The sequence below is a fragment of the Podarcis filfolensis genome (assembly GCF_964270895.1).
Source record: "Podarcis filfolensis genome assembly, chromosome: 2".
Classification (NCBI taxonomy): Eukaryota; Metazoa; Chordata; class Lepidosauria; order Squamata; family Lacertidae; genus Podarcis; species Podarcis filfolensis.
Window position 1 is genome coordinate 102,917,497 of NC_139605.1, and position 26,366 is coordinate 102,943,862.

A 26,366-nucleotide genomic window follows, 5' to 3' on the forward strand; every position below is an offset into this window, starting at 1 on the left:
CTCTGGCGCCCTCGGCGGAGCACGCGGGTGTCTGGGTTGGCGGGAGTTTTTCCTAAAAGGGCTAGTAGTAGTTTGGAGAAAGAGGCGGAAAGGCGCAGTATCGTAAAAGGTGTGGGTTCTGGGGGGGGATCTTGCTAACGTCTGTGTGGCTGTCAACACAGAGATGCAGCTTAAAGCCTGTTTTTTGTTTCTTTTCCCGCCGTTAATAATAATAATAATAATAATAATAATAATAATAATAATAATAATAATATTTATTTATACCCCGCCCTCCCCAGCCAAGGCCGGGCTCAGGGCGGCTAACAAGCAATAATAAAAACAAGTTGAATGAATGCAACTTAAAAGCAAGATTAAAATACGACATTAAAATATTAAAAGTATTTGTTATTAAATTATTAAAAGATTAAAAGTTAAGCATTTCGGCTTCCTCTTATGGCAGCACTGCCCATGGCCGCTAAGGGGTGTAGGCAGTAAATAACAAATACTTAACTAAAAGCAGAAATTGTAGAAAGATTTTGACAGATTTTTTTCCTGAGCACTTGCTGAGACATTTCATTCCGAATCTGCTAGACAATCCCTTTGGATTTTGAAACCATTTCGAAAGGGGAGGGGGCAGGAAGAATCCTTTGAACGCTTTGGAACCTTCACAAAGGGATTTCTGAGTAAACAGGCGCTGCAGAGTGCGTTTAATCTTCCACTTGACTATAAGGAGGGGGAGCTATTTCCATAGTGAAATCCCAGCGTTGTTGTCATAACCCCCCCCCCAAAATAAGGATAGCCTCCTGGATCAGGCCAGTGGCTGTCTAGTCCAATATCTTGTTCTGACAGTGGATACATTAGATGCCTGTGGGAAAACTGCAAGCAGGACAGGAGAGCCGTGGTCTCCAGCAACTGATATTATTATTATTATTATTATTATTATTATTATTATTATATTCAGAAGTATTGCAGACTCCCACATACAAGAGGCAGCGTACAGCCATCATGCCAAGTAGCAATTTATAGTCTTATTCTCCATGAAGTGTTCTCATCACCTTTTGAAGCTATCCAGGCTGGTGCCATCACAGCCTTCGGTTGGGATTGAATTCCATACTTTAACTGTGCACTCTAAAACTATATGCGGGGCTTTTTTCCCAGCCGGAACTCTCCAGAACTCATTTCCGGCACCTCTCAGGTCGGTGCCATTGCCATTACAGTGGTACCTCGGTTTCCGAACTTAATCCGTTCCGGAAGTCCGTTCTTAAACCAAATCCGTTCTTAAACCGAGGCGCGCTTTCCCTAAGGAGGCCTCCCACCTCCGGTGCCCTTCCACCGTTCGGCTTCCATTCGTAGACCGAGGTAAAGTTCACAAACCAGAACACTACTTCCAGTTTTGCGGAGTTTGCAAACCAAATACAGTCATACTTCAGGTTGAATGCGCTTCAGGTTGAGCACTTTCGGGTTGCGCTCCGCGGCAACCCGGAAGTAACGGAGCGTGTTACTTCCGGGTTGCGCCACTCGCGCATGTGCAGACGCTCAAAATGATGTCATGCGCATGCGCGGAAGCAGCGAGACGCGCCGTCGCGTCTTACGTTCCATTCAGGATGCAAACGGGGCTTTGGAACAGATCCCGTTTGCATCCCGAGGTACCACAGTAGTTTGTAAACAGGACTGTTCGTAAACCGAGGTGGCACTGTACACTGTCAACAAGGGACGCATTCATGGTGAGTTCAGCACCTCTTTTTCTAGAAAAACAGCACTAACTATAAGAGTCTCGTGAAAGAGTCTTGCAAAAAACGATAATAGAGCTATTTGGCACCTTAAAGAATGACACTGCATTCTTACGCCTATCTATTTATCCAGCAAACGCGTTGGATTAGGCTATAATGGGATACGCTTTCATAAACCAAGCCTGCAACCCCCTTTATCAGGTGAAGATGTGTGATAGTCTTTGTGTCTGTATCGAAAGACTGTTGTGGCACCTTTAAAATTAATACCTTTATTAAGTATTGATTTTATAGTATTTATTAATCTGATTGTTTCTTGGATGCATGAACTGCAGACTACAGTTGAGTGGGAGTATATGTTAGTGTAAAAGGAGAAAAAGCATAAAAGTTCAAGTTGATGGGCAATGAACCACAAGCAGTACACAATATGCATGTGCAGAATAAGCACAGCGACCTTTTGCAATGCAGGCACTGTGGGTAATACCTCAGCGCGTAGGACTTGCCGATCGTCAGGTCGGCGGTTCGAATCCCCGCGGCGGGGTGCGCTCCCGTTGCTCGGTCCCAGCGCCTGCCAACCTAGCAGTTCGAAAGCACCCCCGGGTGCAAGTAGATAAATAGGGACCGCTTACTAGCGGGAAGGTAAACGGCGTTTCCGTGTGCTGCGCTGGTTTGCCAGATGCAGCTTGTCACGCTGGCCACGTGACCCGGAAGTGTCTTCAGACAGCGCTGGATCCCGGCCTCTTAAGTGAGATGGGCGCACAACCCTAGAGTCGGACACGACTGGCCCGTACGGGCAGGGGTACCTTTACCTTTTAATTGGCAATAAAAAACATTTTAGCTTTGCTCAGTAAATTAACACAGGAAACCATTGCCGCTATTCAGATCCATATGAACAGAAGTATACTTCTCAGTAAGTTGCAGTTCAGAAGTTTCACATGAAACATGGGAGAGAGAGAGAAATTAAACATGCTATTTATTTATTTCAATGGTGCAGGATCAAATTAAAGAAGTTAGAATGGTACACAGCTATGTCATGAGGACCCCTGGCAGCAGGAACATTCTCAAATCTAAGAGAAATTCTTATCAATTAAAAAAATGTCAGTAGGAGCAGATTGCATTCCACAAATTAAAGGGAAATATGCAGCCGCTGTGAAATGGGTGAGTTTGTTTGCTTATTGTTATTTTATCACTTACACAGCACAAAAAATGTGCTGTGCAGATTAGCATTTAGGACAGTCCAGTCCCACAGGCTCACAATCTAATAGAAACTATACAAAAGGAAAAGAGAATAGTGAGGGATGAGAAAAGCAAGCAAATTCAGATACCAAGTCTTTCCCATGACAGAATTGCATAGTAAATTGGTACCCTGCCCTTCCACCAAAGAATTCTAAGCACTGTCAATTAATTGGGGGCAGTTGTCCCATTTGTTTTCACAAAAACCCTGTGAGGTAGGTTAGACAGAGAATGTGCAACTGGTTCGAACACCCTTGCAAGCTTTCTGTTCTCAGCAGGAAATGGAGCCAAGCTTCTGTCCAGTTCACTTTGCTATCCTGTTACTATGGCTTGTTATCACTTGTATGCTTTTCTTTCTCTGGGCCAGTGGTCAGCAAACTTTTTCAGCAGGGGGCCAGTCCACTGTCCCTCAGACCTTGTGGGGGGCCGGACTATATTTTTTTGGGGGGGGGGATGAACAAATTCCTATGCCTCACAAATAACCCAGAGATGCATTTTAAATAAAAGGACACATTCTACTCATGTAAAAGCACACCGATTCCTGGACCGTCCGCGGGCTGGATTTAGAAGGCGATTGGGCTGGATCTGGCCCCCGGGTCTTAGTTTGCCTACCCTTGGTCTAGAACAGGGGTCAGCAAACTTTTTCAGCCGTGGGCCAGTCCACCGTCCCTCAGACCATGTGGGGGTGGTGGACTATATTGGGGGGGGGGAATGAACGAATTCCTATGCCCCACAAATAACCCAGAGATGCATTTTAAATAAAAGGACACATTCTACTCATGTAAAAGCACACTGATTCCCGGACAGTCCGCTGGCAGGATTGAGAGGGCGATTGGGTCGGATCCGGCCCCCGTGCCTTAGTTTGCCTGCCCATGCTCTGGGCCTTCTGAGCCCACCAAACATTGCACTTATTCTTGAGCTGGGTGCAAAAGGAGCCAGAGGCGAATGGGTTCACCAGGCAGCTGAAGGCGCCCTGTAATCTCACCCCCGGTACCCTTTAATGAAGTTGCATAACTGGCAATTTCACTCTCTCTTGTCTTCTCTCTCTCATTATACTTCCATCCCTCGCCCCCTCCTGAAGGAGCCCTAATGTTTCAGCCTTGCCCACCCCCTCCCCTGAACTTCCAGCAAAGGAATCTCATAAGGGGGGCCCATTGTGTTCACCCTGCAAACTTGTGACTTAGGTCACACACATCCCATGGCTCCCCGCTATTAGAAAGGGGAGGGGGGCAGGCGAGGAGAGAAAGTGATGCCCTTCGCGCCCAGAGGAGGGGAGGGTGTATGCAAATGAGCTCCCTTTCTTATATGCCCCCAGCTCTCTACTCCACTCCTTCGCGTCTAGAAGCTCAGGAGGCTACAAAGAACTCGAAGAGCTAAGATGCCACGGACCTGGTACCTGTGGGTTGTGATTGGGGCCCTTCTAGCCATAGCTACGGCTCAACACAGTAAGTACAGTCCAGTTTTTCCTTATACGGCAAATGATAACCATTTATTTTACTGGCTGTTTCATCAGTTAGACTGACCTCTATCACATGGAGGGGTTCTTGAGTGCTGGAATTGGTTTTGCAGAATCCGTCTGGTTAAATATTGGACCCGGAAACTGAAGAGTCCTAACTCTAGCCCAGGTATGTGTCCCATGAGCACATCTGCGTGGGGGACAGTGCCTGGTCCCACACTGTTATTACAAGGCTACAGAGGCTACATTTCTTATTTTCACCCTGTAGGAGCACAAGAAGCAAAGCAGCCACTTGGCTCTAAGCTGTTAATTGATGGCTTCGTCTTTGTAGCCCAACCTGCCTGCCGAGTGATTAACGTTTATAATATCATAACACACGTAAGCAGCATAGGAGAGAATATGCAAAGGAAACTATACAGCATAAGGATCAAAGGAGCGTGAAACTCAGTTGTATGTTGCAGCACGCGAATTATACACCTCTCGATACCTTACTCGTTTTGCTTTGTGTTCAATTTGCTGTCACATCGCAACTACTTTTCCCTGCTCCTCAAATCATTGTTCTTTTGCATCTGCATTGATTTTTTGTGCAAGCACGTATTTTGATTCCCACTGCACTGCAATAAGACTGGGAGAAAAATTAGGCAAAAGATCCCCAGCAAAGGGCATTTGTGAGGCTTAAGTAAGCTTGGTTTTAAATCGGCTCCGAACACAAAATAAAAGCCTACATGCCAAATTCCTTCTTACAGCATTCAAATGGGACACAAACAGTGCAAGAGAGACTCAGATCTGCTTTGTAATGCCATAAATGCCAATGCATTTGTGTGTGTCTCCATTATTTTACTTCTGTGCAAGGTTCTCAGAAGCAACGGAAGCCTAAAAGTCTTTTGCACGTTTTTTAATTGGAATTCTCAGATTGGGAAGTCTCTGAGAGAAGCCTGTTTGAAAGCCGCTTTCCACTGAGTCAGAGCTGCGGGTCCTTTGGCATAAACAATTTCAAAGCTTACAAATGTTTATTGAAAAGTCAGGTGTTTAGCTGAGCGACTGAACCTCTCGCCCTTTGAAATAAACCATTTATTTATTCTGGGCACCCCACATTTAAAGCGTATTCAACACCCCTTTAAAGCACATGGCGTCCCTGCAAAGAACCCTGAGAACAGTCATGTGCTAAAGGTGCTGGGAATTGTAGCTCTGTGCGGGTGGAACTACAGTTCCCAGGATCCCTTGGGGCGGAGAAGTCATGTGTATTGGATGTGCTATAAATGTGTGCCATGGGTCTGCCTAGGAACAACTACTGTAATTTTACCTCCAAGATCAAGACAACTTTCTGGAGCTACAAGCCAAACTATATGCAACAACTTCCATGCAGGTAGCAGCTGCATGAATATATATATATATGTTGTTGTTGTTTAGTCGTGCCGGACTCTTCGTGACCCCATGGACCAGAGCACGCCAGGCACTCCTGTCTTCCACTGCCTCCCGCAGTTTGGCCAAACTCATGCTGGTAGCTTCAAGAACACTGTCCAACCATCTTGTCCTCTGTCGTCCCCTTCTCCTTGTGCCCTCCATCTTTCCCAACATCAGGGTCTTTTCCAGGGAGTCTTCTCTTCTCATGAGGTGGCCAAAGTATTGGAGCCTCAGCTTCACGATCTGTCCTTCCAGGGCTGATTTCCTTAAGAATGGAGAGGTTTGATCTTCTTGCAGTCCATGGGACTCTCAAGAGTCTCCTCCAGCACCATAATTCAAAAGCATCAATTCTTCAGCGATCAGCCTTCTTTATGGTCCAGCTCTCACTTCCATACATGACTAATATAGACAGACGGACAGACAGACAGACAGACAGACAGACAGATAGATAGATTTACAGAGCATGTGTGATCCAAATCTGGGCTCTAGCAGGCCCCTCTAACCTGGAATACAGAATTAATTTTCAGGGTAACCATGGGAGAAAAGAATGCAGACCTGAAAAAGAAAAGCCTTTTGAATTTGTGTGGCTCTAATTTTTAATGTTGGCTCATTTCTGGCATAATCGGGTGGCACGTGAGGATTAGCCCTTCTCTGGGGGGCTGTTTTGGCCCCCACCCATCCCAGTGTGTGGAGAGAAAAAATGGTGATACCACTCTGCCTTATGAAATGGCATTAATTGTATTCATTGACTTAATGGGTTATGGCAGAGGCAGGAATATGCACACACACACAGCCGCAAAGCCAAACCTCGTGGTGATCTGGATTTGTGCCGGGGAGGTCCAGACCCACCCCGCGCCCCTCTAATCCTCTTGTGGTGCTGCTGGCTGTCTGGGATGTGGAATGTGTATTTGCGCTCAATATGCAGAGAAGACTTAACGATGGAGACTCTCTGCGCTGGAAGTCAGATCGCATTAGGAGCTGATCTAATTGCATTAAGGAGGGAGAAGACTTTGTAGGTGAAATTCGGCTGGCTTGAAACTCCCAGCCACTGGGCATGGCCATACATTCTTCGGCCAAATTAAAGATCTCAAAGGTTGTTCTCTCTCCCTCTCTCGCGCACACACATACATTTTTGCAACACAGTGCGTTGCGCCGGTGCAAAATCACAATCTCTGGTCAGTTTAGTGCGACCGTGCCATCCACATCAGATCAGTTATGCACAGGCTGTGCGCATGATGCGCAGTTGAGCCACAGAATCCAGATTGTGCACCAGTGCAGCCGCTTATGTCATGCTAATCCTAGGCTGTTGCACCTGTCCTTGCTGGTTTTTTTGCTTATAGCAAACTAGAGGAAACAGAGAGTACGAACAGACACAATCCTGTGGATTAAGTCTCCCTCTCCCCACAGTGGTCCCTAATACCATTTTGGTCTGCCCAGGCTTTATCTCCAGTATCGCTTTCTAAAGTGAGAGCTGATGTTGTAGGGGATAGATAGTTTGCTCCAGAATGCTTTGTGGGAAGTCTCAGAAGAAAAGTAGTTGGAAATGCCCCAGCCTCCAGCTATGAAGGAGAGATGTCTTTATTGTTACACACTGGCAGAGTTGGAAATAATACAGCATTGTAAAATGTCAGGGGCTGCCCTAACCACTGACAACTGGGTGAAGGAATAGATGGATGATGATGATGATGATGATGATGATGATGATGATGATGATGATTATTATTATATTTATACTCTGCCCTCCCCAGCCAAGCCCATAACACCAGATATAAAACAATTGATTAAGATACAACTTAAAAACAAGATTAAAATACACCATTAAAATGCAGCCTCATTTCAACAGAAACTCAAATCAAAAACTTTTTGGGGATGAAAACGTCAAGTCTTCACCAAGGCCAACTATTCAGACTGGTCCTACGTGGGCCAGAAAAAAGCCAGGGAAGTCCCCAAATAGGAGTTCCAACACAGAAGGAGAAAGGGAAAAGGAAGGACGGGGAGGGGATCAAGTTGTTTCCAAGCCAAAGGCCAGGCGGAACAACTCTGTCTTACAGGCCCTGTGGAAAGAAATCAGATCCTGCAGCCCCCTGGTCTCGTGAGAGAGAGCGTTCCACCAGGCCGGAGCCAGTGTTGAGAAGGCCCTGGCTCTGGTTGAGGCTAATCTAACTTCCTTAGGGTCTGGGACCTCTAGGGTGTTGCTATTTATGGACCTTAAGGTCCTCCATGGGGCATACCGGGAGAGGCGGTCCCATAGGTACGAGGGTCCTTAGATCATAAGGCTAAGTCCAGAATCAGGGAGGCCTGGCATTCACTGGATGCGGCTCCAACGAGGAGGAGAGAGAGTTCATCCCATGCAAAAGCTCCTAGGTTCATGCCCCAACATCTTCAGGTAGGACCGGGGAAGACTCTTGCATGAAGCTCGGGGAAGCAGCTGCCAACCAGTGTAGTTAGCATGGAGCCTAGATGGCCCGGGAGGCTGATCTACTCATTGGACAGCTTGAAATATTTCTAGGCTTAATTGAATGAGGGTTTTTTTGGCAGCAAGGGATGCGGGTGGTGCTGTGGGTTAAACCACAGAGCCTAGGACTTGCCGATCAGAAGGTCGGCAGTTCGAATCCCCGCGACGGGGTGAGCTCCCATTACTCGGTCCCTGTTCCTGCCAACCTAGCAGTTCGAAAGCACGTCAAAGTGCAAGTAGATAAATAGGTACCGCTCCGGCGGGAAGGTAAACAGCGTTTCCGTGTGCTGCTCTGGTTCGCCAGAAGCGACTTAGTCATGCTGACCCGGAAGCTGTATGCCGGCTCCCTTGGTCAATAAAGCGAGATGAGCGCCGCAACCCCAGACTTGGACCTAATGATCAGGGGTCCCTTTACCTTTTTTGGCAGCAAGTTTTTCTCCCCAATTCCTTCTCTCCATCTGAAGACTGGAAACGAAAGTTTCAACAAGGGAAGAGAGCAGGCTGTGTAACTTAAAACCCAAGACCATCCGGAATCTGACCACTATTTTCTAACCTAAGAACCTGGGAACCATCATATGTTAACGGCGCTGGGAATTGTAGCTCTCCGAGAGGTAAACTACAGTTCCCATGATCCTCAGGGAAGTCATGTGCATGAGATGCCAGATGCACCCTCCTCTCTGATCGCATCTGCATCCAGTTGTGTTTCAAGGAGTGAATTCTCCTTCCAGCTCGCCGCCCTTTGCAGAACTCTCTCCCCCTCCATTTCTTTTAATGGCAAGGAGCCCAGGACTTTACTCCTCTGCCGCGGTGCAGGCAGCATGTGATGGCTCAGCCCTCACAGTGCCGTGGGGCTCCCATCACATGGGGCCTGGCAAGCTGTGCCCAAGCTCTTTCATGTGACTCTCAGCTGAGGGCAGGGCTCTGTAGCTGAACGATGGGTCGACAAGGCACAGGCTACGAGAGTCTGGATCGGCAACCTCCAGCCGGAAGCTCACACATAAAAGAAAGCTGGCAAAGAGTGGTTTGCTTGCATAATGTGGGGAGGTTGTCGTTTGCTCCCGGGGCCTGGCGGAAAGTACAGTGGTACCTCAGGTTACATACACTTCAGGTTACAGACACTTCAGTCACAGACTCTGCTAACCCAGAAATAGTGCTTCAGGTTAAGAACTTTGCTTCAGGATGAGAACGGAAATCGTGCTCCAGCAGCGGGAGGCCCCATTAGCTAAAGTGGTGCTTCAGGTTAAGAACAGTTTCAGGTTAAGAATGGACCTCTGGAACGAATTAAGTACTTAACCTGAGTTACCACTGTCAAGATGAATGTCCATTTAGATTTGGGAAGGGGTGGCAAGCTGTGTTGTCCAGATGCATTAGCAGCTGAGAGATTTGAATATATCACAGAGCGGCCGGACTGAGAAGTGCCACGCTTACCTTTTTAAATATTTAACTGAATTTTAACAAATCAACTTCAACTTTAATACAAATTTCCCTGAACAGTTTAGACTTCCCACCCTTTACCCTCCATGATGTTTTGGTTCCCACCCTTTTCATCGTGTAACATATTTAGATCTCGTACTTATTTCCTCGATTGCAGTTGCTGTTGTTTCTCTTTCACTGCTTAGAGTTCGAATCCTGCTCAGTCACGACTTCCTTGGACTGTAATACTTCCTCAGATAGTCCAAAACGGGTCTCCACTCTTCCGTAAAAAGTTAATCGCTTTGATCTCGCTGTTGATTTTACCGTTTCCGTGTAGTCCTTTAGCTTTAAGATCCATTCCTCCTTGGTTGGAACTTCTTCCTTCCTTCCATTTCTGTGTAAATAGGATTCTGGCTGTTGTTGTTGTTGCGCACATAAATACAGTGGTACCTCGGGTTACATACGCTTCAGGTTACAGACTCCACTAACCCAGAAATAGTACCTCAGGTTAAGAACTTTGCTTCAGGATGAGAACAGAAATCGTGCTCTGGCGGCACGACAGCAGCAGGAGGCCCCATTAGCTAAAGTGGTGATTCAGGTTAAGAACAGTTTCAGGTTAAGTACGGACCTCCGGAACGAATTAAGTACTTAACCTGAGGCACCACTGTAATTTAATTGTCTTCTTTTGGACATCCGTTCCTATTATCCCTAAAAGGAAAGCTTCAGGGTTGTTGTTTTTTTTTGGGGGGGGGGGAGCCAATTTTATCATTTTCTTCATTTCGTTACGTATCATTTCGCAACCCCCTTAGCTTTTGCAAATGTCCATCTCAAATGGGGAAAAAAGACCCTTCAGTATGTTTACATTTCCAACATTTGCCTGACACACTCTTTTATTTGGCCTTAAGGATCACCTGTGTATCATTTAGCCAGCACCTTTTTCTGTGAAGCTGTAGTATTATTTTGTCGCCAATATTCCTTCTAATTCCCACGTTCAGTGGGGAGTGCCAGTTCTCACGGCACCAAAATGGCAGCATCTATCCACAAGAGAGAAGTACCCACAGGCTTGAGGAAAAAATAATTAATAAAAATTGCCTCTAGAGGGGAGGGAATCATTCTCAGTTATGGAATGGAACACCCCAGAGCAGGGCTTGGTTGGGTGGTCGGCTGGACAAACACTGTCTCCATACTGCACCAATGGACAGTCAGCAGGGAAAGGTGTAATTGCTGTATTGCGAATGCCGTACAGCGAATCCCAGATGCGCACATAAATTAAGTGCACTGAAAGAGTAAGGGGTATCCAGTATGATCACCCAATTTTTAGAATTCTGTGGAATTGCCATGTGCTGTGTAGATTATGGAAGTGGCAAGGAAGCTCACCATTTAAGACTTAGATTTTAAGTCACTGAAAGACGACCGAGAAGTAATGAGAGGTTAGGGAGCATCCGTGTATCTGATGAGGATCCCCTGGGTGGGCAGGAGAAGAGTGGCCGACATTTGCAAAGAGGGTGTCCGAGGACTTTTCCAGATGATTGCTCTACGGCGGAAAGAACATGCAGCCATTAGTGGTTGTGAAGAATGCAAACTTCTCTTCCTGTCCCCCACCCCACCCCCAGCCAAGCTTCCATAGTAGAGGAACTGCTCAGTCTTTAACATTTTACCTTGAGGGAAATGCAATTGCCTTTTGCACCTGCTAGCAATTCCATTGCAACTTGCAGTGCCCATGCGGAAAGGCGTTTTGTGAGTGTGCATGTAATGCTGATGGAATCTGCACAGTTTGCGGACTTCACTTATACTAGAATGACATACTATAATAAGAGAATGCTAGAAAAGCAGAGACATCACCTTGCCAACAAAGGTCCGTATAGTTAAAGCTATGGAAGTGAGAGCTGGACCATAAAGAAGGCTGATCGCCGAAGAATTGATGCTTTTGAATTACGGTGCTGGAGGAGACTCTTGAGAGTCCCATGGACTGCAAGAAGATCAAACGCATCCATTCTTAAGGAAATCAGCCCTGAGTGCTCATTGGAAGGACAGGTCCTGAAGCTGAGGCTCCAATACTTTGGCCATCTCATGAGAAGAGAAGACTCCCTGGAAAAAACCCTGATGCTGGGAAAGATGGAGGGCACAAGGAGAAGGGGACGACAGAGGACGAGATGGTTGGACAGTGTTCTCGAAGCTACCAGCATGGGTTTGACCAAACTGCGGGAGGCAGTGGAAGACAGGAGTGCCTGGACTGCTCTGGTCCATGGGGTCACAAAGAATCGGACACGACTAAACGACTAAACAACAACAACATATATATATATATATATATATATATATATATATATATATATATTCATGAAGCTGCATGAAACAACAACAAAGAATAAGAGAACAAGAAGAACATACATTTAGAAAAGACTGGATAATGTGTACTGAACATATGGAGGGGAAACTGTATACTTGAAAACGTTGGCGGCATTAAGACCAATTCAACAGTGTAAATAGGTTTTGATGGATGTAATAATGGAATACTGAATGGTTTAATTTATGTAAACTATGCAGGGATTTATGATATGCAGAATGAACCATGGAAAGAGAAGAAGGGGAGTCCTTTGATATTTTAAGGATGTTTAAATATTGACATCCAATGCCCTTTAAAATGTTTGGAGGGAGGAAGGTTAATTGGATTGTTTTTGTTTTGGTTATTTTGTGTTTGTGATTTTATCCTGTTAACCGCCATGAGACCTGTGGGTATAGGGTGGTATACAATTTTTAATAATAATAATGCTCTTGAGCATCTGCCATAAGATGCTGGGAGAGGAGGAGGACAGCTGCCAGCAGCCCTTTAGAGGACTTTCTACCTTTCTGTTATACTGGGATCCTTGGAAAGAGAAGACCCCCAAGCCGGAAGATTTTCAGACTGGTGAGCACAGACTGGTGAGCTTTAATGCTGTGGGTCTCAGCGATTAATCCAGTCAGACCCACTCATCCCTCAGTGCAGTCAAAGACCTGGGATTGACTGGGCCGCAATTCTTCACGTGCTCTAAAATCCTGGCTTGGAACAATGAATTGGGGGTGTTGTTAGGTAATGTTGTACTCTGGACTTTAATAATCTTCAGCTGGTAATCGGGGCTGGCTCTGCCATTAAGCAGACAGCTGCCTGAAGCAGTGGGTACTGGGGTTCCCCCCCCCCCATGTTATTGCATAATTGCCATCCGGAGGGGGGGCACTCTTGCACCATAGCACGACAAAAGCAGGACAAACATTAAATTCGGAACATTTGTGGTATGAACTATTACAGGCATTCAGCAGGAAAATACAAGACATGCACTAAATGGAAATGAAGTTGTATATCTGCCCCCAAATCCTTTGCAGACGCAAACAGTATTCGAAGCAATTTTTTAAAAAGAATCCTTCCAGTAGCACCTTAGAGACCAACTAAGTTTGTTATTGGTATGAGCTTTTGTGTGCATGCACACGAAAGCTCATACCAACAACAAGTGCACATGCACACAAAAGCTCATACTCATAACAAACTTAGTTGGTCTCCAGGGACGCGGGTGGCGCTGTGGGTTAAACCACAGAGCCTAGGACTTGCTGATCAGAAGGTCGGCGGTTCGAATCCCCGCAATGGGGTGAGCTCCCGTTGCTCGGTCCCTGCTCCTGCCAACCTAGCAGTTCAAAATCACGTCAAAGTGCAAGTAGATAAACAGGTACCACTCCAGTGGGAAGGTAAATGGCGTTTCCATGCGCTGCTCTGGTTCGCCAGAAGCGGCTTAGTCATGCTGGCCACATGACCCGGAAGCTGTACCCTGGCTCCCTTGGCCAATAGAGCGAGATGAGCACCGCAACCCCAGAGTCGGCCATGACTGGACCCAATGGTCAGGGGTCCCTTTACCTTTACCTAAGGTGCTACTGGAAGGAATTTTTTTATTTTGTTTCGACTACAGCAGACCAACACGGCTACCTACCTGTAACTAGCAAACAGTATTGAAGGTGGGCTCATGTATAAACCACCTAAGTGCCACAATCAAGAGCACAAATGAATGTATAATAAAAAGGGCGTCTGCAGAGCCCAATGAAAACCATTGCAATCTCTGCTGTGATTGATCAGTGCTCTCATCCTGCATACGTTGAAGCTTTGTGACATTGTCATTTTATTCACCCATGCTATGATTCTGTAGTCGGCAATTACCATACTGCTGCTGGTGTGCATCCCTCTGCAAACATTTAAGCTTTAACTGAGTTGTTACGGAATGTAAATTTTGCAACTCCAACCCTTTGCACGCTTCTCAAGAGCGCCCCTTTTCATAAGCGACGTGTTGGAGACCACGCGCCAGAAAACAGCTTGACCCCCCTGCTCTTCTCTTTCTTTTAGGGGCTGGGGTCAGGAACAGGAGCAACAGGTGGGGACAAAACTGGAGCCAGAAACACTCTTCCTACAAGACTTGGAACTCCAGACTTTACCCACAGTGGAGGCAGGGAGACGCCAGGCAGAGGAACTGCTGGAGAGGTGAGGACTAACTCTGAACCGAGGACATAGGCCTCCCAGTTACCCATGAGAAAGAAACCCTACAGGTTGAGACGACTTCTGGGCCTCAACCCCAAGAGTTCTGAGGGACATTGACCCCTTTCTTTTCCCTCCCCCCATCCAGGAGGCGATGTGACGTTTGACATCAGCAACGATGCCCCAACTATAACAGGTGCCAAAGCCACGTTCAGCATTGCCCTGCGCTTCCCTGGCAACCAGACGGTTCTACCAGACGGAAGCATCGTGTGGACCCAGAACTGCACCATAAATGGTGAGCTGAAGTCCCTGCAGAGGCACCGATGCCTCTCTTCCTCCCTCTGATCTTTCCTGTCAGGAGTGCTGGCTTGGCCCCACAACTGTGGGTGCCCGGGCCTGTGGGTGCCATTATATATATCTCTCCCCAGCCACTCTAGACGGCTCCCAGCAGAACATTAAAAACATGTTAAAACATCAAACACTTCCCTAAACAGGGCTGCCTTCAGATCTCTTCTAAAAGTCAGATACAGTGGTACCTCGGGTTAAGTACTTAATTCATTCCGGAGGTCCGTTCTTAACCTGAAACTGTTCTTAACCTGAAGCACCACTGCTGCTGCTGCACCGCCAGAGCACGATTTCTGTTCTCATCTTGAAGCAAAGTTCTTAACCCGAGGTACTATTTCTGGGTTAGCAGAATCTGTAACCTGAAGCGTATGTAATCTGAGGTACCACTGTAGTTGTTTATTTCCTTCACATCTGATGGGAGGACGTTCCATAGGGTGGGCGCCACTACTGAGAAGGCCCTCTGCCTGGTTCCCTGCAACCTCACTTCCCATAGCGAGGGAACCACCAGAAGGCCCTCGGCGCTGGACCTCAGTGTCCAGGCTGAGCGATGGGGGTGGAGACGCTCCTTCAGGTATACTGGGCCAAGGCAGTGTGCATGGCCCTGGCACCAAAATTTGTGGGTGCCCAGCCCCTTGATGGGGAATTTTGTGGGTGCTCCTGCACCCAGGGCCCCAAAGTCTTGGCACTTACGTTTCCTATCCTTGCCTTGCAGGTACCCGTGTGACGCAAGGAGAACCTGTTTTCCCCAATCAGGAGACTGACAACTCAGACTGCTTCTTCCCTGACGGGCAGCCCTTCTCCCAGAGCGACCGCCGCAAGCGTGGCAAGTTCGTCTACGTCTGGCAGGCGTGGGGTAAGCGCCTGCTTCCTGGCTGATAAAGGACGGCTTCCTCGCACACGGAAGTCCTGGGGCCACCTCTTAGCGCAGGGATAGCCAACATGGTGCCCTGCAGATGTTGCTGGAATTGCAACTTCCATCACCTCTCACCATTGTCCACGCTGTCCATTGGGCCCCATCTGTGCTATAGCTTTAAAACATGACAATGCCACTTTAAACGGCTTCCCCCCCAAAGAATTCTGGGAAGTGTAGTTTGTTAAGGGTGCTGAGAGTTGCTAGGAGACCTACTGAGCTATAGCCCCTCTTTCAGTGCAAGTTGGAGAGTCTTTTGATATGTGACTGTCTGGGTCATCAGAACTTAAAATACTGCAGGGTTCAGCATCATTGCATTTCAAACAGCACCAGGACATATTTCCTCATTGCAGCCACCTCCCTTGTGGGGTCGTCGCATCCTGCACTCCTTTGCCCATTATAATCGCCCTGCCTATAGGAAGGCTAACAAACAGAAGGCTGGAGAGCCTCTTTCTGTTCTTCCCTTGGGAGAATTGCGTATATGGACAGATTCCCCCACTTTTCTGATTGTATACTGCTTAGACTTCACTGTACAACTCAATGATTAAGCCCCTGGGTGAGAAGAAACACTAATTGCACCGGAACAGTGTTGACTCAAAGGGACGCGGGTGGCGCTGTGGGTTAAACCACAGAGCCTAGCACTTGCCGATCAGAAGGTTGGCGGTTCGAATCCCCGCAACGGGGTGAGCTCCCATTGCTCGGTCCCTGCTCCTGCCAACCTAGCAGTTTGAAAGCACGTCAAAGTGCAAGTAGATCAATAGGTACTGCTCCGGCGGGAAGGTAAACGGCGTTTCCATGCGCTGCTCTGGTTCGCCAGAAGCGGCTTAGTCATGCTGGCCACATGACCTGGAAGCTGTATGCCGGCTCCCTCGGCCAATAAAGCGAGATGAACGCCGCAACCCCAGAGTCGGCCACGACTGGACCTAATGGTCAGGGGTCCCTTTACCTTAGTGTTGACTCGAGAGTCGATGCTGCTTCTGCCAACTACATGAGTGACCATAAAGGAAAAGACTTATTCTACAATTTATTTGTTTTCTTGTTTATACTCATTATGGAGCGATTGCCCTCGGTGATATTTTTGTGTGTGACTTTGCATTTTGCTAGTATATCACCACCCTGTGTATTGTTGGTTGCAGGGCGGTATTGGCAGGTGGTAGATGGCCCCTCGTCCCTGCTGACTGTTGAGACAGCCGATGTTCCCCTGGGCTCCTACACCATGGAAGTGGAAGTCTATCACTACCGGGGACGTGAGAAATTCATCCCTATTGGTAGCACCTCTTCAGAGTTCAGCATCACTGGTAGGTCTGGGTGAGCGGGCTCTTTTGCTGTGGGTGGGGAAGCAGTGTTTGAATCATGGAGGCAGCAGGAAAGTAAGGGGCCCTTAATGCAGTTCACAAGCTCAACCCCTGGACTCCAACAAATCTTACCTCCCCGCAGGAGAGGTAACAGTAAAAAAAAAAAGGAGATAGATCTGTGGTTTTTTTTCAGGTAGAGTGTTGCCCCAGAGGTATCGAAGGGAAATGGTTTTAAAATGGAGTAATGATTATTATAGACAGATAAGAGAGGATTTGCTGTACTCGAATAGGTATTTTGTGGATAGGTTGTAAGAAGGTACAATGGATAGGCTATAACAAGGTACAAGAATCATAGCAGAAACTGGAACTTGTACAGTTTATGTGTGGGGAGAACAGATTACAGTGGTACCTCAGGTTACATACGCTTCAGGTTACAGACTCCGCTAACCCAGAAATAGTACCTTGGGTTAAGAACTTTGCTTCAGGATGAGAACAGAAATCGTGCTCCTGCGGTGCAGCGGCAGCGGGAGGCCCCATTAGCTAAAGTGATGCTTCAGGTTAAGAACAGTTTCAGGTTAAGAACGGACCTCTGGAACGAATTAAGTACTTAACCCGAGGTACCACTGTAGTGAATTTTGAAATGAAAGCTGGGTAAGATACTTGGAGCAGTATGAGAGGGAGGAAAAAGAAGAAATATCGGGGGGTGGGGCCTGGGAAATCAGCTTTTAAATTGGTATTAAATTTGTATTAATTTGGTGGCAATTTGTTAAAAGTTGCGGAAAATCAGTAAAAAAATAATTGGCAAATCTTACCTCCCTACAAACCCGTCTAAAACAGTAGCTAACGGGTGCATCACAAAAACTAGGAGGGCTGAGTTGCTCTTGTGATGGAGACACTGGCTGTAGGACAGGTTGATAGCTCAGGAGCCACTGAGGACCATCAGGAGAGGCTGGTTAAGCAAGCACGGAGCAGACCAATTGTGATTCGGGGGGGGGGGGCAGACGGACGGTGTTAGTTCTCCATTCACTGCCCTCTCTTGCCTTACTTCCATGCCCATAGCTGACTCTCTGCTCTGCTTCCCAGACCAGATCCCGTTCAACGTGGACATCGCACAAGTGCTGGATGTCGACGGGACCGACGGGCGCTTTGTGCGCAACCGGGCCATCGCATTTGGAGTGCGCCTCCACGACCCCAGCCAATACCTGCGCGACGCCGACATCTCCTACTCCTGGGATTTCGGCGACCAGAGCGGGACTCTGATATCCCGGGCCGCCATGGTCACCCACACCTACCTTACCGCCGGCACCTTCAGCCCTCGCGTCATCCTCCAGGCCGCCATCCCCTTGGCCGATTGCGGAAGCAGCACCACGGAGGAGCCGTCCGTTGCCCCCACGGCAGACCCGAGCGGTACCACGGTGCCGAGTGGCACGACAGCCCAAGGCACCGCGGCCTTGCCCACCGTCAGCAGCATAACCGGGTCAGGATCCGCGGGTGTCCCAACCTCAGGTAAGTACTGGTGCTTCTCCTTTACTAACTACAGCGGTACCTAGGGTTACATACGCTTCAGGTTACATACGCTTCAGGTTACAGACTCCGCTAACCCAGAAATATTACCTCAGGTTAAGAACTTTGCTTCAGGATGAGAACCGAAATCGTGCTCCAGCGGCGCAGCAGCAGCAGGAGACCCCATTAGCTAAAGTGGTGCTTCAGGTTAAGAACAGTTTCAGGTTAAGAACGGACCTCTGGAACGAATTAAGTACTTAATCCGAGGTACCACTGTATAACAATAATAATTTATTACTTATACTCCGCCCATCTGGCTGGGCCTCCCCAGCATCCTGGGCGGCTCCCAACAGAATATTAAAAACACGATAAAACATTAAAAACTTCCCTAAACAGGGCAGTCTTCAGACGAAAAGTCAGATAGTTGTTTATTTCCTCAACATCTGAAGGGAGAGCGTTCCACAGGGCAGGTGGCACTACCGAGAAGACCCTCTGCCTGGTTCCCTGTAACCTCACTTCTCGCAGTGAGGGAACTGCCAGAAGGCCCTCGGAGCTGGACCTCAGTGTCCAGGCTGAACGATGGGGGTGGAGACGCTCCTTCAGGTATACTGGGCCGAGGACATTTAAGGCTTTAAAGGTCAGCACCAACACTTTGAATTGTGCTCGGAAACGTACTGGGAGCCAATGTAGGTCTTTTAGGACCGGTGTCATATGGTCTTGTAACCCGACTAGTAAGCGACGCAGGTGAGCTCCGCTTGCGTACAAATAAGCCAACTCAGACTCTGCACTGAGCGCAAACTGTGCATCTCAAAAACAAATCTGGATATGTATGTTTTGAGTGCCTGGTGCGATTTATTTTGCTTTCAAAGATCTGCAGTTTTTTTGTGGGTGGGAAGGACTACAAGAACTAGAGGGGCACAGCAGGGTATTCAGAGGTCGTGTAACACAGAGGCTTTCACCCCGTGTTCTGAGGAATGTAGGGGCCTCTGAAGATTACCAGAGGGTCAGTAATGATGGAGAGCTGTCCCTGAAAGAGACGAGCTGTCCATCATTACAGTGGTACCTCGGGTTAAGAACTTAATTCTGGAGGTCCGTTCTTAACCTGAAACTGTTCTTAACCTGAAGCACCACTTTAGCTAATGGGGCCTACCACTGCCACTGTCCGATTTCTGTTCTTATCCCGAAGCAAAGTTCTTAACCCGAGGTACTATTTCTGGGTTAGCGGAGTCTGTAACCTGAAGCGTATGTAACCCGAGGTACCACTGTAATGATCTTCTGGGATTCATTCTCAGTTCACGTTGGGTGACAGTGACGCTTAGTAGTCAATGCCTAGATTTGCCCTGAAGGAGGGGAGGTCTACCTCTGGCCCTCCAAATCCTGTCAAACTATGTATCCCATCACCCATGACAATTGGTGATGAATGCTGAAGCTTTGGATGCCAACAACCTCTGAAGGACACAGATTCCCCAGTCCTGCCTGGCAAATCCTCAGCAGGACATTGCGTATTCCTGTCTTGAGAGCCAAGGCAGGTGTTCCACCTATATCACTGTCATGCTGAGTCCACGACTTTCACACTTGCCTTTCACTTTGACTAATTCTAGGGTGGTAATATCTAAATCAGGCTTCCTCAACCTCGGCCCTCCAGATGTTTTTGGCCTACAACTCCCATGATCCCTAGCTAGCAGGACCAGTGGTCAGGGATGATGGGAATTGTAGTCACAAAACATCTGGAGGGCCGAGGTTGAGGAAGCCTGATCTAAATAGTTCACAATATAGGAAGAGTATGCCATTCCACAGCAGGAGTCGGGGTGCTTCGAGATAGACCCAGTGTATTCATTCCACCTCTTGAACCCCAGAAACTGCTTCTGCTTTTGCCCCAGGCGTGCAAAAGCGCCCAGACAAAACCAGCCCTGGACCTCAACCTGATAGATGGGTGTTACTCACATCCCAGATGCTCAGAACAGCTGGCCTGTCCATCAATGGCCAGCGTATACCAAGGCTAAAGGGATGTTCTTTGCACAAGAGAGCAGCAAGGTTTACAATTCCTTGATCTGGCATATTTTCTGAGCTGTCCCATGGCCTCACTTAGATGGCCACATAAAAGTGTTGTTAAACCTGTTGCAGACCCATGTGGTCTTTGTTTGAACCAGCTACTGAAAGCAGTTTGTCTACACCAGGGGTAGGCAACCTAAGGCCCGTGGGCCTTCTCAATCCAGCCCACGGATGGTCCGGGAATCAGCGTGTTTTTACATGAATAGAATGTGTCCTTTTATTTAAAATGCATCTTATTTGTGGGGCATAGGAATTTGTTCATTTCCCCCCCCCCAAAAAAATATAGTCTGGCCCACCACATGGTCTGAGGGACGGTGGACCGGCCCACGGCTGAAAAAGCTTGCTGACCCCTGGTCTACACTCTTGCAAAATTGCATGCTTAGAACATTTTCTGTATTACGTCTCATTCTCTCATGTGCAGCCCCAGCCTCTGGGACGACTCAGCAGCAACCCGAGACTAGTTCTGTGGCCACTGCAGCTACCGCAGCTACTGCAGGCACCGTCACAGAAGTCAGTGCTGTGCCCGAAGGGGCAGATTTAGCCGTAGCGTCCGTGGAGCCTGTGAACGATGCCTCCGTCGCCCCAGCTGAAGATGCTACGGGCATTGCAGACCCTGCAACTGTCGCCACGGCAGCGGCAGCATCCCTCCCAGCCACCACGGCTTCTGCATCTGTGTCCACCGCAGTGGCTGCATCTCTGCCAGGCACTGTGGCGCCCGATTCTCCCTCCGCAGCGGCGCCCGAAGGTGACCCGGGCACTCTGGCACCCACGGTTTTGTCTCCAGCGGCATCTACAGCCGAGCTTCCTGGGGCATCGACAACACTCCCTAGTGTGGCTGACACCCCGCTCTCTCCATCAGCGGCAGGTAGGTCTAGCAGGAGATTCCTTGCCTTGCTTGAGATTCAGCACGGGGCCCCAAAACACCCAGCTATGCTTATTCACCATGGCTGTCTTTACCCTTTCCCTCAAACGGAGGATAGCTTGCCATGTTGACCTTGCTGAAGGCAGAGGGAATCCCAGTCGGGGCTCAGGGATGGGAGACGGGCAGCAACGGCAGCAGTTTGAGGTCACTCGCATGAAGCTGCGTGATGGTCAAATCCAGCCTTTCTGTTGAAGATGTGGATACACTGGAGCACCTGCAAAACTTCCCCTAACTGATCCAGCTCCTTGCAGAGTTATGATTTCGGACCGAGCATTCGAGAGGGTGGCACTCCTCTCCCCATGGACGCCTCACTTGCCATTCTGATCAGCTCTCGTGTTCCTGTTGCTCATCCTGCGCCCAGCTTCCCTTGCAGATTGTCCTCCTTGAACCCCCTCGTCCGTCTTACCCAGCAAACCTACAAACGTCCTTGCAGCCTTCTCAGATCCTCTCAATAGAGAGGAAGAACCACTTTGTGTCTGTTAACACAGCTTGCTCAGCCACTGCCTGCGGCTATTATCCTCCTGTGATCTCTGCTTTTGAGACACATGCAGCACGAGGCTTTGTGGGGTGGGGGAAGAAAGTGGGGGAAGGAAAGGAGGCGTTATTGTTCCTTTGGCCTTGTTCTCCCAACAGATGCCGCTGAAGATGCAGCAACCATCGACCTGACTGTGTCCGTCGTCCCAGACGCTGGAACGGTGGCGACTGAAGTGGTCCAGGTCTTGGTGAAACGCCAGGCACCTGCTGGCTGCCTCCTCTACCGCTATGGGACCTTCGAAACTAACCTGGACATTGTCCGTGAGTCCTAGGGACAGTGTGTGTGTGTGTGTGTGTGTGTGTGAGAGAGAGAGAGAGAGAGAGAGAGAGAGAGAGAGAGAGAGAGAGAGAGAGATGTGCGCAAGGATGACCACTAAACTCTGTTGCTCACGTTGGGCAATATTAAGGGAAGGAGATGGTGCTCAGTGGAGCCTAAAACAGGAATGACAGAGCCTAGGACTTGCCGATCAGAAGGTCAGCAGTTCAAATCCCTGCAACGGGGTGAGCTCCCGTTGCTCGGTCCCTGCTCCTGCCAACCTAGCAGTTTGAAAGCACATCAAAGTGCAAGTAGATAAACAGGTACTGCTCTGCCGGGAAGGTAAATGGCGTTTCCATGCACTGCTCTGGTTTGCCAGAAGCGGCTTAGTCATGCTGGCCACATGACCAGGAAGCTGTACACCAGCTCCCTCGGCCAATAAAGCAAGGTGAGCACCACAACCCCAGAGTCAGCCACGACTGGACCTAATGGTCAGGGGTCCCTTTACCTGTACCCTTCCAGATATTGTTGAACTACAGCTCTCATAATCTGCGGCCATTGACCCTGCAGATGGGAGCTGTGATTCCAAAAATACTTGGGATTACTCACCCCTAATTTAAATGAAGAGGCTTCTAGTTTCCAAATTAAGACCAATTTGCAAGTACCAAAACCTTCAGCCTCACAGCTGCCAAAGGAGTGTGACAGAGCACTGGGCTCCCCAGAAGAGGATGGAGGTTGATCCAAGTGGCAATCTTTGTGGCTAGATGCAAGAACGAAGATGTGAGGCTGGGTGTAAATAATTTCCATTCTGGTTCTAAAAACTAATAAATCTCAAAATGTACCCAACTCTGCTGGTAGGCAGATCCATCTCCCCTGTGCAGCTGAGTTTGGTGCCTCTTCTTTTGGGCGTCCCAAGTTTTCAACTCACCTTCAAAAGATCTCCCAAACTTCCCTTGCTTCTAGTGTTGATTCTCTGCAAGCAGAGTTGGGGGTGGACCCGTCAGAACTAGGGAATGAAAGGAGGGTGAGAGGGAGAACAAGAAAGAGGCACATCCTTGTTCTCCTTTATTGCAGAGGGCATTGAAGGTGTTGAAATTGTGGAGGTGGTGCCACTGGTGTCAGCCGTTGCTGAGAACACAGTAGATCTCACAGTGACGTGCCAAGGAAGGTAGGTTGCATAAGTAGGAGTAGCCTCTTTTGGTCTGGCTCCAAGGTCTTCCATTTTCCCGCTGAAAAATGATGGGCTGAAGCACTGGGGAAGTAGAGTTGGGCTGTTTCAAGATAGGTGTTTTTTTGGGGGGGCAGTTATTCTGCAAAATGTCACTGATGCAATAATAGTGCATCAATGGTGGATTTATACCGGACTGCCCCACAGACCATTTCACTTTATTTGTTGTTTGGTGATGCTTCCCCAGTGAAGTTGTAAAGTGCTACCTGGAGGGACCATGCTGTGGCACAGGAAAATCATAAGGAAAATGCCAGAGCATTTGTGGTATGAAGTGTTATAGCATCTCTGCAGGATGTTCAGGGACATGGACCACTTGGAAGCAAAGCAGCATGTCTAACCCCCAGGTTTTTGTAGTGTTTAAAGCAGGAGCATGTCAACACCATCATATGCATGCATCACTGTGAACGCGCAACTGAAATGGCATTGGGAGGGAGCCCTGGACTAGAGGAGAATGAAAGGAAGTTAGGAACAGGGCCAAAGGAGCTCTGAGCAGCATGCATGTGTGCTGTTCGTGTGTGTGACTTGTTGGAACACACTTGACAGTCCCTTGGGAAGCTGGGAGAGGGAGGGTAGCCACAGTGAAGCTGCATCAATACTAGAAAGGGAGAGCATTGACCCAGAGAATGCTGTGGTCATGGGAGGGAGAGAGGACTGGCTCCCAACACCTGAACGAAATAGCCTTGTCCTGTTTGCAGCCTCCCTGAGCAAGTCTGCACAACCATCTCAGACCCAGATTGCTTGACAGCCCAGGAGACTGTGTGCATCCCGGCCCAGCCCAGCCCCGACTGCCAGCTGGTTCTGCGCCAGGCCTTCAACCAGTCTGGCATCTACTGCGTCAACATCTCCCTGGCTGATGCCAACAGCCTGGCTGTGGCCAGCACCCAAGTCAGCATCCAGGGTAAGGACCAAACCTCAGGGAGGCAAAGAGCTCTCTCTGCTCCTGACGCTTAGTACTTCTTTGGGGGGTTTGCAGAGGAAGACAACTCTCCCATCAGTTTCTCCCTGTAGTATCAGCGATGGTGCGTCTATCCTTGCTCTCAGCATCCTGGAAAGGCAAGGATGGGCCAGGGGGAGGAGGGTGGCCTCCCTGTGTTTCGTGCTCTTTGATGGCATGCATTATCAGAGCAGCTGCAGAGATGCCTTCTGAGACTAGCCTGAGGGTTGATCCATGTTCCCCAAGGAAAGATGGTGCGCTCCTCTCTTTCTCTCGCTGAATGGGCAGACATTAATTTCTCTTATCTTCTCCAGCAGCAAGAACTTCAGGCTCAGCCCAAATTGCACTAGTTGTTGGAGTGGTGCTGGTCGCTGCTGCCTTAGGGGCTGTTGCCTATACCTACAGGTGAGCCTTTGTTGAGCCGCATGGGAGCCTATAGTCAGCTGAGGAACAAGAAAGTGTGTCGGTCCAGAAGCTAGTGGAATGTTGTAGGGCTGGTTAAAGCCTCTCCGCCGAGAACGGAGGCATTTTGCCAAGGCCTGCCCTATTAACCACATCCTTCTCTAGCTGGGAAGGATCCAGAGGCCTGTAAATCCGGCAGCCCCCTAACAGCAATCAAATCCTTCCTGCAGGGGGTTAGCCAAGGTGGTGCCCTTCAGATGTTCTTGCACTCCACCCAGCATTCTCAGCTGGTCAGGGGCAATGGGAGTTGTAGTCCAACTACATATTGAAGCCACTATATTGGCTGTCTCTGCCTTACGGCATTTGGGTGGGACCTAACACAGGGAGGTGGCTGGTCTCTTGAACATTTACAACTGACTTATATTGAGCTAGCCCACGAGTCCACCTAGGCCAGAATTTCCCAAACTTGGGTCTCCAGCTGTTTTTGGGCTACAACTCCCATCATCCCTAGCTAGCAGGGATGATGGGAATCGTAGTCCAATCTTGGGCAACAGTGATGGCCAGTATCAGGCAGAAGATTTCCCTAGCTCTGCTTCCTGTGCTTTTGACTATGACTCCAGTCACCTTTGACCACTGGACGTGCTTGATGGAGGCTGATAGGAGTTAGAGCCCAACATGGCCCATTCCTGCTCCTCTAACTGGAAGTGCCAGAGCCTCCATGCAACACATGGGCTCTTCCAGGCATGATGCCTCTTTAACACAACTTCTTCCACCTCATATTTGGGGAAACTATAGCACAAAAGTGAGGCGAGCTGACCAAAGCCAGCCAGAGTAGCCCTGGTGGTTGTAAAACTTGTAAACCTTTCTGCTCTAGCAAATAGCAAAGCATGCCAGTGGAATGGGAAAGCTCCCCAAAGTGAACGTTCATTGCATTCAAAGCTTGTGGGCAGATAGTCAGTCTACTCTCCAAGGCTTCAACTAAGTCAGTTTTCTTCTTTCCTCTGCACACAAACCATTTCTACCACAGTTCACCTGTCATTGCTCCCCGCAGTACTTTGTCTTCCATCTCCATCCTTGGCAATCTATCCCAACCTCAAACTAACCACTTCGAATGGCCAACTCAGTAGCATGGAGCTCTCCATTGCCCAAAGTCTTCTGAGCAGAGACAAGGATGGCATGTAGATCAAGCCTACATGGCCAAAATCCACCTGCTTTGCTGAACGAAGAAGCCTTAAAAGCCTTATTATTTCTGTTCGAAACACTGAACGAACCAAGCTAGAAAACTGTGGCTCGCTAAATATTTTACTGTCACCGTTTTCTTCCACTACAGGCATATGAAATACACACCCCTCCGTGCTGCGACATCAGCCAGCACCTCTCCCAGCAGCTGGTTACCTGACCGTACCACTGTACGCCTCTTCCTACGCCAGGCTTTTGGGCAGGGGGCCAGTGGGGAAAGCAGCCCACTGCTGAGTGGCAACGTGATCTAAAGATGGAGACGAAGGCCAAGGAAGCCAACTGAAGCCTTGCTAACTACTGAACCAGATGCCTCGTGGAGCCAGCCCTGCGAAAGGAGATAGTGTCCTCCTCTGCAGTTCTTCCACCCTAAACTGACCCCGCCCAGCATTCTTGTTCTTTTTTTAAAATTACCCGCTAAGTAAACACTCAGACTCCTTGATGGTGCCATCTCAGTGCCTGCCTGGGTGGGAGGGAAGACACAAGACCCTGCAGAGGTGCTAAATCGCTTGCTTTCCTAGACCTTCTCCACATTCTGATCTGCCCCTCCAGCACCTGCCCCAAGCACCAGCTGCCCCTAATGTCTACCA

The 26,366-nt window shown here is 48.6% G+C and overlaps 1 protein-coding gene across 2 annotated transcripts; it reads left to right on the forward strand.

The window, feature by feature from the left end:
- Positions 1–38: 38 nt before the first annotated feature.
- On the forward strand, positions 39–26,218 carry PMEL (premelanosome protein). 2 transcript variants are annotated; one of them, XM_083598693.1, is made up of 13 exons: positions 39–109; positions 4,255–4,384; positions 14,031–14,165; positions 14,308–14,454; positions 15,217–15,357; positions 16,551–16,712; positions 17,793–18,215; positions 20,686–21,129; positions 21,820–21,981; positions 23,051–23,144; positions 23,900–24,102; positions 24,453–24,543; positions 25,871–26,218. In XM_083598693.1, exons 2-13 carry the CDS (start codon positions 4,318–4,320, stop codon positions 26,028–26,030), a joined length of 2,229 nt encoding a protein of 742 aa, XP_083454819.1. In that variant the 5' UTR covers positions 39–109; positions 4,255–4,317; the 3' UTR covers positions 26,031–26,218. The 2 variants fall into 2 exon arrangements, with proteins under 2 accessions (XP_083454819.1, XP_083454818.1); XM_083598692.1 differs by lacking the exon at positions 39–109 and adding an exon at positions 2,704–2,864.
- The last annotated feature ends 148 nt before the right edge of the window (positions 26,219–26,366 follow it).

What these genes read in the sequence shown, in the direction of transcription:
- PMEL (XM_083598693.1), top strand. Translation starts at nt 4,318, where the DNA reads ATGCCACGGACCTGGTACCTGTGGGTTGTGATTGGGGCCCTTCTAGCC. An exon ending in CATAGCTACGGCTCAACACA is followed by an intron (nt 4,385 to 14,030) that starts GTAAGTACAGTC and finishes TCTTTCTTTTAG; the next exon opens with GGGCTGGGGTCAGGAACAGG. An exon ending in TTCAGAGTTCAGCATCACTG is followed by an intron (nt 16,713 to 17,792) that starts GTAGGTCTGGGT and finishes TCTGCTTCCCAG; the next exon opens with ACCAGATCCCGTTCAACGTG.